General features: G+C 33.4%; 2 protein-coding genes and 1 long non-coding RNA gene across 3 annotated transcripts; 2 read left to right on the top strand and 1 right to left on the bottom strand.

Annotated features, from left to right (window-relative positions):
- Positions 1–2,557: 2,557 nt before the first annotated feature.
- LOC117929633 (PRA1 family protein E) lies at positions 2,558–4,194 on the bottom strand. Its single transcript, XM_034849983.1, has one exon. It carries the CDS (start codon positions 3,833–3,835, stop codon positions 3,215–3,217), a length of 621 nt encoding a protein of 206 aa, XP_034705874.1. The 5' UTR covers positions 3,836–4,194; the 3' UTR covers positions 2,558–3,214.
- Positions 4,195–6,405: 2,211 nt separating this feature from the next.
- On the top strand, positions 6,406–8,235 carry LOC117929450. Its single transcript, XR_004653765.1, has 2 exons — positions 6,406–6,551; positions 6,692–8,235. It is a non-coding gene; the product is annotated as an uncharacterized LOC117929450 (long non-coding RNA).
- An 874-nt stretch (positions 8,236–9,109) lies between these two features.
- On the top strand, positions 9,110–10,591 carry LOC117930537 (pentatricopeptide repeat-containing protein At1g63080, mitochondrial-like). The gene has a single exon (XM_034851181.1). It carries the CDS (start codon positions 9,110–9,112, stop codon positions 10,589–10,591), a length of 1,482 nt encoding a protein of 493 aa, XP_034707072.1.
- The last annotated feature ends 5,747 nt before the right edge of the window (positions 10,592–16,338 follow it).

Below are 16,338 nucleotides of genomic sequence, written 5' to 3'. Positions count from 1 at the left end.
CACAGACAAGTGCTGCCCAAAAAGCAAAAATAAGCATCCCCCTTTTTCCAGCACATGATCAAATCCCAAGCACAATAAGCATACTAGCATATTTTAGGGACATCAGATAAAAGCTCAAACAGCACATAATGATATCCAAACCAAATATACCTGCTATATCTAGACATCCCACAAACAGTTACATTTTGTTTTTCATAGAATTTCAAGCAACAAATCAAAAGAGAATCTATCAATTAAAATGATCCCCCTTCACTTTAGTCAGCAGACAGATTTAGAGAAATTGTTTTATGACATCATAATGATGCCCCTCTTCACTCGTTAAGATGCCACCGGAAATACATTGGAGTCACTTCCAACACAGTGTACAATGGAAAAACTGGCCCAGTAACCCTGGAGCTTCCAATATGTGATATTGAATTAAGACAACAGAAAGAAATATCACCAATTGAACATCATAATCATAGCACAACTAATATCAATGCAAGCACATGTGAGTTGATCACCATAAAATCCAGATAAAACAGCACAAAATCCCAGCCATTTAGTATCACAAGAAGAGAACCATCCAATTTGAATGTGCTGCTTATTAACATATGGAACATCACCATCCAACTAAGCTTAAATAAGCATTTTAAAGTACAACTGAACAAAGCTGTAGAGGATGGTATTGCTTAAAACATGAACTACTTTCTTTAATGTAGCTTAGAAACAATCTATTGTGTTCTAAAGATAATGGTGATCCAAAAATATAACCTTTCAATGCTCTGTCATAAATAAAATTTAAAAGAGAATTACAAGCCAAAAAGGGGAAACCAACTTGCACTCATGGGAGTAAATTATAGCCCCCTTTTTAATTTCATACTCCCTCCTTTTGTGCATGGAGGCAGGTTCGATCAAGTGAATTTTCCTTCCCTATTTCTGTGTAAAAAGGGCCATTGCTGAATAAGTAAATCTTAACTGCTAAAGGTTGTTATGAAGAAGAGTAACACAAGCTAAAAATTAGCTGTCTTCCCATATTAGCAACAGATATCTGGCAGCAAACTCTAATGAGTTGATGCTATTCTATAGCACTCCTTTCCAAGGAAAGGAACCTGTCAATTCTAACATTTGCCCCTTTCCTTATTTAACTCAAGCACCAAAAATTGTAACGATGGAAATTGAGTGACACAAACGCCGCAATTCAAATGCGTGCATGCACACAACATACTCAATCATGGTCAACTGTTAAAGTAGATTAATAATATCCTGCTAAAAACTATGATAAAAGGTACAGCTAACATTATGAATTCAAGGCCTGCCATGTTTCATTCTTTAGTGAAGACCAAAAGCCGCTTAAAAATACATTCAGGCGCATCGGAAAATGAATCCAAAGACCAATTAATAATTAAATTGGGGATTATACTTCAATTCTAATCAAATTTTCCAGTATTGCCACACTAATGTTTCTTTTAGAGGAATCACATGTATATTGTATTGATCGAATCACAAAGATCTTACATTTAGTATTCACACTCATTTCTCTCCAAAGGTAGTTTATAAATGGTAATACTGCAAGCTGAGTATTTTAAATTGGCTGTATCGATAAGAAAGGGAGCATAGGCATCTTAAGCATAATCTCCATAAAATTTTGAAAAAAAAATCTTTATATTAATTTAAGAACTTCCAAAATATGAATTAGATACAATAATAATATTCTAAATCACAAACCATCAAGACCTGCCTGCTTTGGATGCTATTTGAGCTCTTGAATGAACAAAATCTCTTTTCCTTAGTAGCCTCTGGTGATAAGTCAGCCAGAGCACAACATATTTGCATGATAGTTTTGCCAATTCACAGCTATAAAATAGCAATTACTAACCAATATGTGGCAAGCTGGAAATTCTGCAATAAGAATAATCCTTGCTGCAATTTTGACGACCAAAAACCAATTGACACCCACTTGAACTAATATAAAAGGGTTTTTATGTTAAGGCCAACCTATCCAAGAACTGATGACTTAGCATTAATCCATGTACCTCACAATGGAATTATATTATTAAAAAGAATATGTTCGATATGTAGCTCAATTCGTTAACTGTCGTGTTCGGAAGCAACCACTTGCCTGTTTTGTTAAAGAGAGAATTCATCATTAAACAAGGGACTGATAATTTTAGGAGAATGATTACCTAAAAAAGAAAACAAGATCTAACTTCAAACTGGTTTGAGGCAAACAAACACATTTTTTTCTATAGGAAAAGGGAATTTATTAAATAGCACCTAACAACAAAGGAGACGCAACCCAAGAACACGACCATTCAAAGAAACATGAAAGAAGAAACAAAAACAGAAAAAACAAGTGCAAACAAACAAATTGATTAGATCAAACAAGTGATTAATAGAACTTGTCATTCACAGGAATAACGCATACTAATATCAGCCACACGTGTCTGAGATGACCAACAGCACAACACAAGAATTTCAGGAGCAGGTTAATCATCAAAACTTTCCAAGTGCTGCTAAAGTAAAGAAATTACACTACTTTTTCCATTTAAAGGATATCAGAAACAGAAAGTTGAAATTACTTTCAATGATGACGACAAATTTATTAGCTGGTCTAAAAGTTCCATGTAACAACCTAAAATTCTGTTGCCACAGACCGAAAACACACAATTGGATCTGAAAGATTTGATATTGTTGATTCCAGCACAAAATTCCAAACTCATCCCTATCCAAATGAAGATTACATCAAAATCCAGGTTAAGGAGAAATCAGAAAATCGACAAAATACATATTCCCAGTCATTGATACGGAACCAGTATACAGCACAAGTTTCTTGTAGTCCTGTAAGGTAGCACCAAAACAAGAATGATAGAAATAGGCATAGGATCCTACCTCCTTTGAAACAATTACATGAGGATAACCAAAAGAATCAATGATAACTGCTTCGAAATAAAGCCTAAAAGACCAATAATCAATACCCACTTCCATGGAGTTTGAGCCACTTGCATCCTTAAAGGAGAGCGCAATTTATGCACCTCAAATAGAATTCAATAAGTCCAAGAACCAGTCCCCAATTCCTTCAGGCTTGAACCAATTGTAGAAAAAATAACAAGCACCCAACAACAACAGCTTTGAGCCCAAATTAATTCCATCCAAAAAACAAGAAAATCTAACAATACTCCCTTCAAATTGAACTTCAAAACCCCGATAACTAGAACAAAAGAAAGAAAAAAAATCAAACCCGAGTATAATTGGTTGGCCGCAACTGCTGGCCACCCGCAACCGAGAGCAACCCTCCTTCTGCCACTTCCTCCTCATTCAGAAACAAGTCTTCTGTGCCCCTAAACGCAGCGTGTAGCCCAACCACCGCAACCCCAATTATTAAAGAAACTAAAACGTTCAAACCCACATCAGTAAACACCAATGCCACAACTGTAATCAATCCCAGCAGTACCAACACAACACGGTCATCGATTGTTTGGTGAAACAACACTACAGGGTTGTCCCGGAAGAAGTACAGAAAGAACCAAGCAACGAAGATTATCAAGAAGACAATCATGGATGTTGGGTGCCACAAAAGGCTCACAAATAGTATGAAAAGCATTACCATCGCGTAGTTCACGCGGAAGTAGTTGACATTTCTCTTGATTCGAGCCATTGCATCGCTGTAGTTGTGGGGACGGGAGAGAGCTGAGTAGTCCAAGAACTCCCGCCATGGGCGTCTTGTGGCCATTAGAGTTTGGGTCCGTTGGGTGGCGCGTGAGATGAAGGTGAACTGTTCGGAGGTTGACGACGATGGAACGGCGGTGGAGGCGTTGGGAAGCGTGCCATAACCGGCGGGTGATTTTAGCGACATCTGAGAGAAATTGAGAAGCAATAATCCTTTACCCAAGAGAGAAAAAACAGAAGGGCTCTGGATTTGAGTTAATAAAGTGGAAATTCCAAGCTCAGATTGATGAAGAGAGGAAAAAGCTAAAGAGAGAGAGCAAGCCTTAAACCTATATTTATGAAGAAGAGAGAAAGCTTGGCTTAGAATTTAGGGCTTCACTGTAACCATAATGCAGAGGCAGACCCCAAGACGAGAAAAACGTTTTCTTGGGGTTTTCTTTTTCCTGAGAAAATGAATTAAGGAAAGAAAACGGAGAAATAGGTTCAGATCGTTGCGTGATGACGACGTTATCAAAACAGTGGCTAGGGTAAAGTCAAGACACAGATTCCAAGCCTTCCACCTCACCAAGCTTCCCTTTCTGGCTGTACAATCACATTTGGCTACTTCAAAGTGGCCACCTCTCAACTAACTCATTATTTAGAAAACATGTTTTACAACGCTTCTTTTTAGTTTTTACAACAACTTATTTTTTAAAATGGGGTGTTTCTTAAAAATAATTATATTTTTATTTTTTAAAAATTTTAAAACGCATAAATTAGGTTGAAAATATTTTAATTTTTTTAGAATTTTATATGTTTTTTATTCTAAATAAAAAAATAAAACTATGAAACAGGTGAAAAACATTTTTTAAATTTAATAATATTTTTGTATTTATGTTGATAATTTTACTTGTAAGTGGTAACTTATGCCATAAGTTGTTTTATATTTAATGAAATATTGAAAATTATATATATATTTATGAAAGGAGACTAAGCATAACATCTACAAATTTGATTGAAAGATGATCGATAATAATAGTCAAAACTAAACTTTATAATATCTTTAGGAAAATTAGACTACTAAATGATTGATTCTAAATTACAAATATCTTTATTAACTAAGCAATTTGTTGTTTTATTTGTTTCCTTATAAATACGACAACAATTATAAATATTTAGATTGCAAGATAACTTCCGATTATCCCTCACTGATAATAGAATTAGAAATATTAATCTTTTTATTATAACAATTTTCTATTCACTTTCAATTTCTAAGTTTATCAACCCATTGTTCGTAACATGTCATCTCTTAAGTCATACATTCTATAATGATAATCATAATTTTTCTTACAGTTATCTTTATGTTCTTTCTTTTTATTTTATTTCCCAAAAACTTTATTTCTTACTTTAAAATAAAATAAAATAAATAAATAAATAAGTATTGTGTTACATACACTTTCTATTTGTTTTAAAAATAAAAAGGGCAATATATTCAATCTAGCATGTGCTAGTTGTTATATAAAATATATAGATTTATCATGTACCCTTAAATATTACTTTTAAAAGAAAATTGAATTTAAGGTACTATGACTTCTTCTTTAAAAAATATATAGATATTTTAGCATTTTAAATAGTTTTTAATTTTAAAAGTAATTATCTTTTTAGAGTAAGTTTCAAACATTTTATATTGAAACTATTATTATTTTTCATTTCTAATGACAAAACAAGAAATATAACCAAATCAACCTTAAATAAACAACAATCAAATAAATCAATAAATAGAAGAAACCATGATGAATGAAATTGCAAGGTATCTTTCATAGTAAGCCATCAAAAACCCGTATTTTTTATGTGTGTCATCACTCAATGGCAAAACTTGTTTTTTTATTTATGAAAATTTAATTTTAATTTTAAAGAAAAAATAGAATAAAAAATAAAACTCTAATATGACTCTTTTTTTTTTATGGAAAAACATGTTTTTAAAAACGAGTCCAAATCTAGGGTTAAGTTACTTGTTGGATAAAGAGAATTATGATAATTAATTAATTATTATAAATACAAAAAAAATACAATAGAAATATATACAACAAGATAAGATGAAAAGCAAATTACATTAATATACAACACCGGTAAAGGATTACACAAATTAATTTATTAGACTAATTATAATTTTTTTTTATTTCCAAATATTACAAATTTTTAAAGAAATTTCAAAAGAATTTATTTACATTAAAAGCAATTTCAAGTTAATGATTCCAATTTATTTATTCACAAAAAACTTAGTTTATTAACAAAAGATTTGATCTTTATTGGCATTCAAATTTATTAAAATACTAATAATAATAATTTGTATATAAAATAAAAAAAAATATAGAAGTTTTCACGTAATATTTTTAAAAATTATTTTAAAAGATTAAATTATTAAAAAAATTATTATCTCAAATTTTAATTTTTTTTAAAAATAATTTTGAATGATATAAATAAATATGAACTTTTGGTATAAATAAGAAATATATCCAATTAATTTAAAATAAAGAAGAAAAAGGATAAAAGAAATGAGATTTCTATTTCACCCCTATTTTCTCTTTATTCGTATTCCTTTTAAGTGACATATTTTTATTTTTATTGACCAAATTGACCAGAATGCTGATCTTCTAACTCTTGAAGAATGAGGGTTATATTAGTATTTTTAAATTTTCATGCTGTGGAATACTCGGATATTGGGATAGATCATGTATAAAGATAAGGAAGCGGGGTAGGAAGGGAAGCGGTGGACACAAGTATTTCATAGAAGGATGCCCTAAAGAAAGGTGGCGGCGTAGATTCGGCGTTGCAGGCCGCAGAAGAACGAAAGCTCAGGATGATAGGAAGGGCTGTTGCTGCTTGGAGTTGGAGATCATCTTCTTCTTCTTCTTCATCTTTTGGTACTCTGCATTCTCTTCCTCGCTTCAACTGTTCATCTGTTTTTGTTTCTTCTGATTTGCTTTCCAAAACCCTACCACCGCTTGATCACATCGATGGTGTTATATCTCGTGCTAATCCTATGCTTTGCTTGCGATCGCAGCCCTCCATTGCCAAATTTAATGGATTTTTATTAGGGCTAGTTTCCAAAAGCAAGCATCACTCTATCGTCATTTCTATGTGTAAACTTGAGATTTCCTCTGGAATTCCACTTGTTAATTCTTTCTGCCATTCGAGTAGGTGAGGTTTCTCTCTCCCCATTTTCGGAGATTTCCTTAAGCTTGCCCTCAACGAGGGACTGCAATTTGGTGCTTGTAGTCATCAGGCTACTTAGAAGCATGGCCTGTAATTGAGCATGAGATTGTCACTTATTCATAGCCTTTGTGAGGATAGACAAGTAACCGAGGCTTTGAACCTTTTCTCTGAAATGACCACTTGATAATTCATGGCCTATGTGATGAATGTAACCAAAAACAAGTTACCACAATGTTGAATGAAATGGTAGATAGCAAGATAATGCCAAATGTAGTTCTACCTTTAATACATTGGTGGTTGGATTTTGTAAAAAAGCAATGGTGATAAAAGCATATGATGTAGTTGACATGATGATCCAAAGATGTTTGACATTGTTTGTAGTCCGCAATGAGTAAGACAGTTAAATTATTTGATGGGATGGCAAGGGCTTCGCGTTCGATGTTGTTAGCTATAATATCTTGATCAATGAATACTGCAAGATTCAAAGGATAGATGAGGTCACGAGTCTCTTTGAAGAAACATATATGCTCCTATGCACAGTTTGTGCCATGTGGGAAGACTCCAGGATGCAATAGAACTTTTTCAAGAGATGGTAGCTCATGGCCAAATTCGAAATCATTTTACTCGGGTACCTATCCAAAAATGGACATCTTGCCAAGGTTTTGACATTGCTTAAAGCTTTTGAAGATTGTAATTTGGATCCTGATATGCCAAATTTATACTATAGGTCATTGATGGCATAGATATGAAAGGCTGATGAACTTGAAGCTACAAGGGACCTCTTTTCCAATCTCTCTTCCAAAGGATTGCTACCTAATGTTCGAACTTATTGTATAATGATCACTGGGCTTTGTCAAGAAGGTTTGTCAGGGGAGGCAGGTGAGTTGTTTGAGGAAATGGATATAACGAGACATCCCGGGCAATTCAACTTCTTAAAGAAATGGCTGCAAGGGGATTTCTATTGATGCATCCACTGCAACCTTGTAAGTGTAAATGGTTTATGATGATGGATTGGATCAACCTGTAAAACAAATTTTGTATGAGTTTATGCAACAGGGCTATGATTTTCATCAACTCAAAAGTATGGAGTTCTTGGCAGTACCCTCTTGTGCATTTGCTTGTGAATTGTGATTTTGGAACCAAAAGAGTTTGATTTTATGACAATGTCATGTTGTTGCAGTAGTTCCAATTTCTTTTGGGATTTGTATGAGCACTGTATGAGCAATGATTCATTGGTTATATGTATTTGAATTTTTTTTCCCCTTGTATGGTATAGTATGCTCTCACCATACTGGCTTGACTACCATTGCAGGTTGTTTTGGTTGCAAGTATTCCCTTATCATATTGGGGCCATAAATTTTTTTTGAAGAACAAGGAAATCATAATAAATTATGTCTTTATTTCACACATTTGAATGTATCTAAATTCTTACTACTCTCACATTTCATTCTTGTAGCATCTTTGATTATTTTGATACTTTATGAAACATTGAAATACTTATAATTTGACATTTTGGATTCCCTGTTTGAAGTGATTCTAATTAAAACATTTTTATTTGTAGTGCTTTTGTTTGTAGAGTTTCTATTAGAAATGTTTTTAAAAAGATTACTAGGCTGTTATATAAAAAGTATGAATTTATCTTATATTTTAAAAATTACTTTTAATTTTTTTAAAATTTGAGATGTCGAAACATTTTTAATATCTTAATTTTTTTAACTAGATTTTAAACAAGCATTATTATGAAAAAAATATATGCAAACAAAATTTTTGCATTAAAATTAATTATTGGATACCGTCTTTGTAGTGGTATTCTCTACAAAAGAATATCCTTCTGTTATTTTATAAGAGAAATTATGTTATTTTTTTTAAAAAAACCCAAGCCTTGATGTTACAGGTTTAAGGAAGGAATACCTCAATCGACAAATTTAAGGATGACTTTTTCAAATTAATAAAGGAAAGATGATTGAAATTATTGTAAAAATACTTTTTCTCCTTCAAGCAATTGAAGATGAAGATGGTTATGAGAAGGCCTTCTTCTCGTCCTTCTGGTACGCAGATGCTTTCTCTTCGTCCTCATTTCTTGTCTTTGTCACATAATAGATTTCATTCCAAATCCCTACATTTTAATACCATTGACGATGCCATCTCGTCATTTAATCGAATGCTTCGTATGCAACCTCCTCCCTCCACTGTTGATTTTAATAAACTTTTAACCACCATTGCTAAAATGAAACACCACTCCACTCTGCTTTCTCTTTCTCACCAAATGGCTTCTTTTGGAATTCCCCCCAATATTTACACCCTTCACATCCTCATTAACTCTTTCTGCCACTTGAATCGGGTGGGTTTCGCTTTCTCCGTCTTAGCCAAAATCCTCAAACTTGGGCATCAACCCGACACTGCAACGTTCACCACTCTGATTAGGGGGATCTGTGTTGAGGGTAAAATCGGTGAAGCCCTCCACTTGTTTGATAAAATGATTGGGGAAGGTTTTCGACCCGATGTAGTTACATATGGAACTCTGATAAATGGGTTGTGCAAAGTGGGCAACACTAGTGCCGCTATCAGGTTACTTAGGAGCATGGTACAAAAAAATTGTCAGCCTAATGTATTTGCTTATAACACCATTATTGATAGCCTTTGTAAGGATAGACAAGTAACTGAGGCTTTCAACCTTTTCTCTGAGATGGTCACGAAAGGCATTTCACCTGATATTTTTACTTACAACTCATTAATCCACGCTCTTTGTACTTTATGTGAGTGGAAACATGTCGCAACACTGTTGAACGAAATGGTAGATAGCAAGATAATGCCAGATGTAGTTAGTTTTAATACAGTGGTGGATGCACTCTGTAAAGAAGGAAAGGTCACAGAGGCACATGATGTAGTCGACAAGATGATTCAAAGAGGTGTGGAGCCTAATGTAGTCACCTACACTGCATTGATGGATGGACACTGTCTGCGATCTGAAATGGATGAGGCAGTTAAAGTATTTGATACGATGGTTTGTAAGGGCTGTATGCCTAATGTTATCAGCTATAACACCTTAATCAATGGTTATTGCAAGATTCAAAGGATAGATAAGGCCATGTATCTTTTCGGAGAGATGTGTCGACAAGAATTGATTCCTGACACTGTGACTTACAGCACTCTTATACATGGCTTGTGGCATGTGGAAAGACTCCAGGATGCAATAGCACTTTTTCATGAGATGGTAGCTTGCGGCCAAATTCCAAATCTTGTCACTTACCGAATTTTATTGGACTATCTATGCAAAAATCGTTATCTTGCTGAAGCTATGGCTTTGCTGAAAGCTATTGAAGGTAGTAATTTGGATCCTGATATACAAGTTAATAATATTGCCATTGATGGGATGTGTAGAGCTGGCGAACTTGAAGCTGCAAGGGACCTCTTTTCCAATCTCTCCTCCAAAGGATTGCAGCCTGATGTTTGGACTTATAGTATAATGATCAATGGGCTTTGTAGAAGAGGGTTATTAGATGAGGCAAGTAAGTTATTTAGGGAAATGGATGAGAATGGTTGCACACAGAATGGTTGCATTTACAATACAATTACCCGGGGATTTTTACGAAATAATGAGACATCAAGAGCTATTCAACTTCTTCAAGAAATGTTTGCGAGGGGATTTTCTGCTGATGCATCCACTATGACCTTATTTGTGAAAATGTTATCTGATGATGGATTGGATCAATCTGTAAAACAAATTCTATGTGAGTTTGTGCAGTAAAGAGTTCTGGTATTCATCAACTCTAGATGTGGTATTCTTAGGGGGTCCCACTTGTCTCTGTTATTGTTAATGCCTTTTGATTGTATCAACAAGTTTTTGCAAGCAAAAGAGTTGGATTTATGAAAATGTCATGGTTTTGCAAGAGATAATTCTTGTTAATTATAATTTCTGTTGTTACCATATTTTTACCTGCCATTGATTTCCTTCCAATTGGATTTCATTTAATGGACCTTACAGTGATTGTCTTTTGGAAATGATATGAGCAACGATTCATTGGTTATTGCCACTAGCGTCACTTGAAGCAGTTCTTAGGTTTTAGTTCCCTTGGTTGCACTAGAGTTCAATATATATAGAAACCGTAGCCTTGAGATTTACAACTATATCATATTATGTATAGTAGAGATTCTATACATTTATCTAATTATTACTTGGAAACTTTATAGGAACATTCTTTCTGCTTGAATTGGTGATCTAAATGATCTAAGTTTTAAATGACATTTAAGTTTTATTTCATTTAGAAATTCAATGAAGTGCAATAGTTGAGGATGATGGTATATATTAAAGTTTGGTGGCACATACATCTATACCCAGTGTGTTGATAAATAAAAAATAAAAAACAAGAAAGAAAAGGAGAACAATTGCAAGAAAAGTTTTGCCTTTTCTTTTAAGAGATAAATATGAATGCCAGAAAGAAAGTGAAACCATGGTAATGCCTCTGTTGCTTTGGCTGCATGTGGGGCACTTAGCTTTCATACCTACCTTCTTAGTTAATGAGGGGTGAAGATGTAGCTGGGAAGACTATTCTGGTGATGAGGTTGGGAGTATGGATGTTTTGTTCATTGATGTGATTTTTTTTCTTTTTTCCCTTTTATTTGTGGTGATGTGTTTTTGTATTTGTTCCATTTTAGAAAAAATCAATAGGAGAAAGTGGGAAGCCTGTCTTCTTCTTTCTTTTGCTTATTTCTTGTTCCCTCCCTGCAATTGAATCACCTAACATAGAGATTTGTGCTATTGTCATCGATGGCATGTGCAGAGGTGCTGAACCTTAAAGCTGTGAGGAAGCTCTTTTCCAGTCTCTTCTCCGAAAGTTTGCAACTAATATTGGACGTATGATATATTGATCAATGGGCTCTGCAGAGAAGGCTTTTGGATGAGGGGAGTTACTTGCGGAGATGGATGAAAATGGTTGCTTGCGAGATGGTTACACTTGAGATACAACTACACAAGGATTATATAAGATAATGAGGCACTAAGAGTAATTACTTTCTCCAGGAAATGGGTGCAAATGGATTTCTACCTGTGACTCTTCTAGTTCTACCGGATTGCATATACTTCAAAAAGGGCATCTCACTTGAGAGAAATGAATCTGATCTTGTCCAGGCAGAAGAACTGCCAATGAAATAGTGGGTGAGAGCATGGTTGATTGATTAAATTGTCCAGCTGATCATGACAGGAATTGGAAGAAAAAGTAAATTCTCTGCTGTTTCCACGTATCAGACAATGGTGATGGTTACTAGAATGCAGGAGGGGAAGACAACACTCCATATGGAAGCATTGTAATATTTCTGAATGGTGGAAGTGCAGGCTGAGTATGATAGGGAAGCAATGCAAAATGCAAATGACCTTTCTCTCTCTCTCTCTCTCTTTCTCTCTCTTTTAATACAAGTTAACTTAAAATGAGTATTTTATAGGGAAAAGATATGGATTTGAAGAAGGAACTATGCTCTTAAAATGGGCTTAGAGCAGATGGATGAATTCATGGGGGCAGAACTTCATTCTCCCTCTCCAGCATTGTTAAAGAGTCTGGATGGCCTGAAGAAGAGGAGACATGTGATGCTCAAGAGTAGTAGTAACAGTACTGAATTTGAAGAACCTCTCTATTCTGAAGGATTGCAACAAAGGCCTAGCTTCTTTCTCTTAGCTCATGGTGCTCAAAGTCAATTTGAATCTAAAGCAAGATAGTATGTATTGGAATGAAGAGCAAGTGTGTGCTAAGAAATAACAGAGTGATGTTGGAAAGGAAATGTAGGCTTTCCTTTTTCCCTTTTTTTTTTTTTGTCTCTTTTTCGGATTTTTCCCTGTGTTGAAATTGATTAGGATTTTTTTTTCTTTCCTTTCCTTTTCTTTCTTGAAAGGGTAAAAGGGGGATGATTTTGTGTGTAGGACGAGAAGTATTGTGTTATTATGAATGGAGACTTCGAGAGTTGAGTTAAAATTTGGTCAGGTTTTCAAAACATTGAAGGAGAGTTGAGTTAAAGTCTGTTTTAGCGTGTTTATAAAAAAGTATTTCTATTCTAAGAAGTATTGTTGAAAAAAAAAAATCAGTCATATGATAAAATTTAGAAAATACTTTAGAAGGTTAAAAATTCACTTGTAGCACTTCCTAGAGTAAAGTTTACTAAGAGCATATTTGACAACGTGAAACTCGAAGTGTTTTTATAATAAAATTTTCACCAATTTAAGGAAATAAAGTTTGTCGTAACATTTTTTTCTCTATATTTTAACACACTAAAAACAAAGTAAAATATAAAACTGTCTTTGGAAAATAAGTAGAAGTTTTTATCTAATTTTAAAAACAAAAGGAAAATGAGAAAATTTTAAAGATGACAAGAAACAAATAAAATTGAACACGTCTTCTTTTTCAATTATCTAATATTAATATTGAAAATCTTCACGTATGATCTTCTTTTAAATTACACATACTTTTTTTTTTTTATTTCTCTAAAGTTTGTTATTAAACAAATAGATTCTAACTCAAACTATACTTGATAAATAAAATTTATTAATTTTCAAAAATAATTGAAACTCAAAAAGTGATTTAATTAGTGGTAGACAATTATAGAAGTCAATAACATTTGAAAGTCATAAACTAAAATTTATTTTAAATGACATTATTAGTTTCTTCTTTACATATATCATATTTTTACAAATTTTTTCACTAGGTAAATAAACTTCAAATTGAGTAAGATTTAATACTATAGATTTATTAATGAGTCTAGTAATTTTTAAAAAATGATTTAAAACTCAAATAACAACCTAATTACTATTAGAAATTTATGGATAAAAATTGGCTTAGAACAACTCTATTTATTTTTCTTCTTCATAAAATAATATTTTTCTGATTTTTTCACTAGGGGAATAAATTTTAAATTAAACAAGATTTAATGCATTAAATTGGTTAACGAGTTTAATAATATTTAAAAATAATTTGAAACTCAAATAATGAATCCATTAATACTATACATTTATGGATAAAAATTGGTTTACAATGAGCCTATTAATTTTTTTCTTGTTGTAAATGAAGAGTGGTGAATGACCACATTGATGATCATTATGAACTCCATTCACTCATCTTTAAGATGAGAATGGGAGTTCATATTATGAAGCCTATAAAAGGCTTCTTACACCCCATGTAAGAGCATCCCGAGAAAAAGAAAGAAAAGTTCTTCCTCTCATTCTCTCTCTTTTTCTTTCATTTTCTCAACTCTCTTCTCTGATTTCTTATTCCCTATTATATATCAAAGTAAGATATATTTCATTTCTACTACTTTGATTTGTATTGTATTTGTCCTTATTTTACAACACGTTATCAGCACAAATTGCTCTGAATGTAATTCTCGTATCTTAAACTTGAAGTTATTTATATAGAATAAAATTTTACATATTTATATTATTGTTGATTTGTTTTGTTACATATTCTTAAAAGTTATAAACAAATTATTTGATTTTGTTTATAATCAAAGTTATACCAATGCTATCAAGTTGTTATAATTGATTCTAATAATATTGTTTTGTCATATATATGAAGTTATTTGACAATGTCGAATATCACAAAACTCGAATTTGTGGCACTTGACATTTCGGGAAAGAACTATCTATCTTGAATCCTTGATGCTGAATTACATCTTGATGCAATGAACCTTGGAGCTACAATCAAACAAGGAAATCAAGCATCCCTGTAGGATCGCGCAAAAGCATTGATTTTCCTTCACCATCACCTCCATGAAGGTTTAAAAAATGAGTATCTTACGGTAAAGGACTCTTTTACTCTATGGAGTAATTTGAAGGAAAGATATGACCACCAGAAAATTGTGATTCACCCAAAAGCTCGATATGATTGGATGCACCTAAGGTTGCAAGATTTTAAAACTGTTAGTGAATACAACTCCGCACTTTTCAAAATCAGCTCTCAATTAAAGCTGTGTGGAGAAAAAATCACAGAAGAAGACATGTTAGAGAAAACTTTTACTACGTTTCATGCCTCGAATGTGCTCCTGCAGCAGCAATATCGAGAGCGTAGATTTACAAAATATTCTGAATTAATATCGTGTCTTCTTGTTGCTGAACAAAATAATAAGCTTTTGATGAGAAATCACTAGTCTCGTCCAACTGGATCTGAACCATTCCCTGAAGTGAATGTAATATCGTCCCAAACTCGTGGACGTGGACGTGGACGAGGACGAGGAAGTGGTCGTGGTCATGGAAGAAATCCCCGATAGCATGGTTCTTATAGTAATAATTCTTAGAAAATGAAAGCCTCATTGCACCACCGGAAGTGAAACAATACTGAGACAAAACAAGAAAATGGGAATCGTTTACAAGATAAACCTCCTAAGAACCATGATAATAATTGTTATCGGTGTGGTATGAAGGGGCATTGGTCGCGTACCTGTCGTACGCCCAAACATTTGGTCGACCTTTACCAAGCATCAATAAAAGCAAAAGGAAAAGAGATAGAAATGAACTTTACTGATGGTGGTGGAGTGGACCTAACCTACTATGACATTGATTTCTTTGGAGGTCCCAATGAAAAAACAGATCATTTGATAAATGATGAGAAAATTAAAATTGATTGATGTTACTTTTATATAAAATAATATATTATTATGTCTTATATTTACATATGATTTTCTTTGTTATTTACATTATGCCTTGTTTTTTTTTTTTTTTGTTATATCTGAAATCCATGTGTTATTTGGTCTCAAGATGAATGAAGATGATGTATGTCTCGCAAACTGTGCGACCATGCACACAATTCTTCGAGATAAAAGATATTTTCTCTATTTGACATTAATAAAAGCTAATGTAAGTACTATATCTGGTACTACAAACTTAGTTAAAGGCTCTGGAAGAGTAAACATAACGTTGCCAAATGGAACTAGATTCCATATAAATGACGCTTTATATTATAGCAAATCCAGAATAAATTTGCTCAGTTTTGAAGATATCCGCAGAAATGGATATCATATTGAAACTATGAATGAAGATAATGTAGAATATCTTTACATTACTTCCATTATATCTGGCCAGAAGCTTATAATGGAAAAACTCCCGGCTTTCTCCTCTGGGTTGTATCATACAACTATAAAGCCTATTGAATCATATGTTGTTGTGAACCAGAAGTTCAACGACCCAAAAGTTTTTGTCCTTTGGCATGATAGGCTAGGTCACCCAGGGTCTTCAATGATGCGTCGAATAATCGAACACTCACATGGGCATCCACTAAAGAACCAGAAGATTCTTTCGCCCAATGAATACTCATGTGCTGCCTGCTCACAAGGTAAATTGATAATCAGACCATATTTTACTAAAGTCATATCTGAGTCACCAACCTTTTTAGAAAGAATACATGGGGACTTATGTGGGCCAATCCATCCACCATGTGGACCATTTCGTTATTTTATGATCTTAATAGATGCTTCTACTAGGTGGTCACATGTTTGTCTCCTTTCTACACGTAACGTTGC

Source organism: Vitis riparia, chromosome 14 (assembly GCF_004353265.1).
Source record: "Vitis riparia cultivar Riparia Gloire de Montpellier isolate 1030 chromosome 14, EGFV_Vit.rip_1.0, whole genome shotgun sequence".
Classification (NCBI taxonomy): domain Eukaryota; kingdom Viridiplantae; phylum Streptophyta; class Magnoliopsida; order Vitales; family Vitaceae; genus Vitis; species Vitis riparia.
This window is presented reverse-complemented; position numbering and strand designations above follow the sequence as displayed.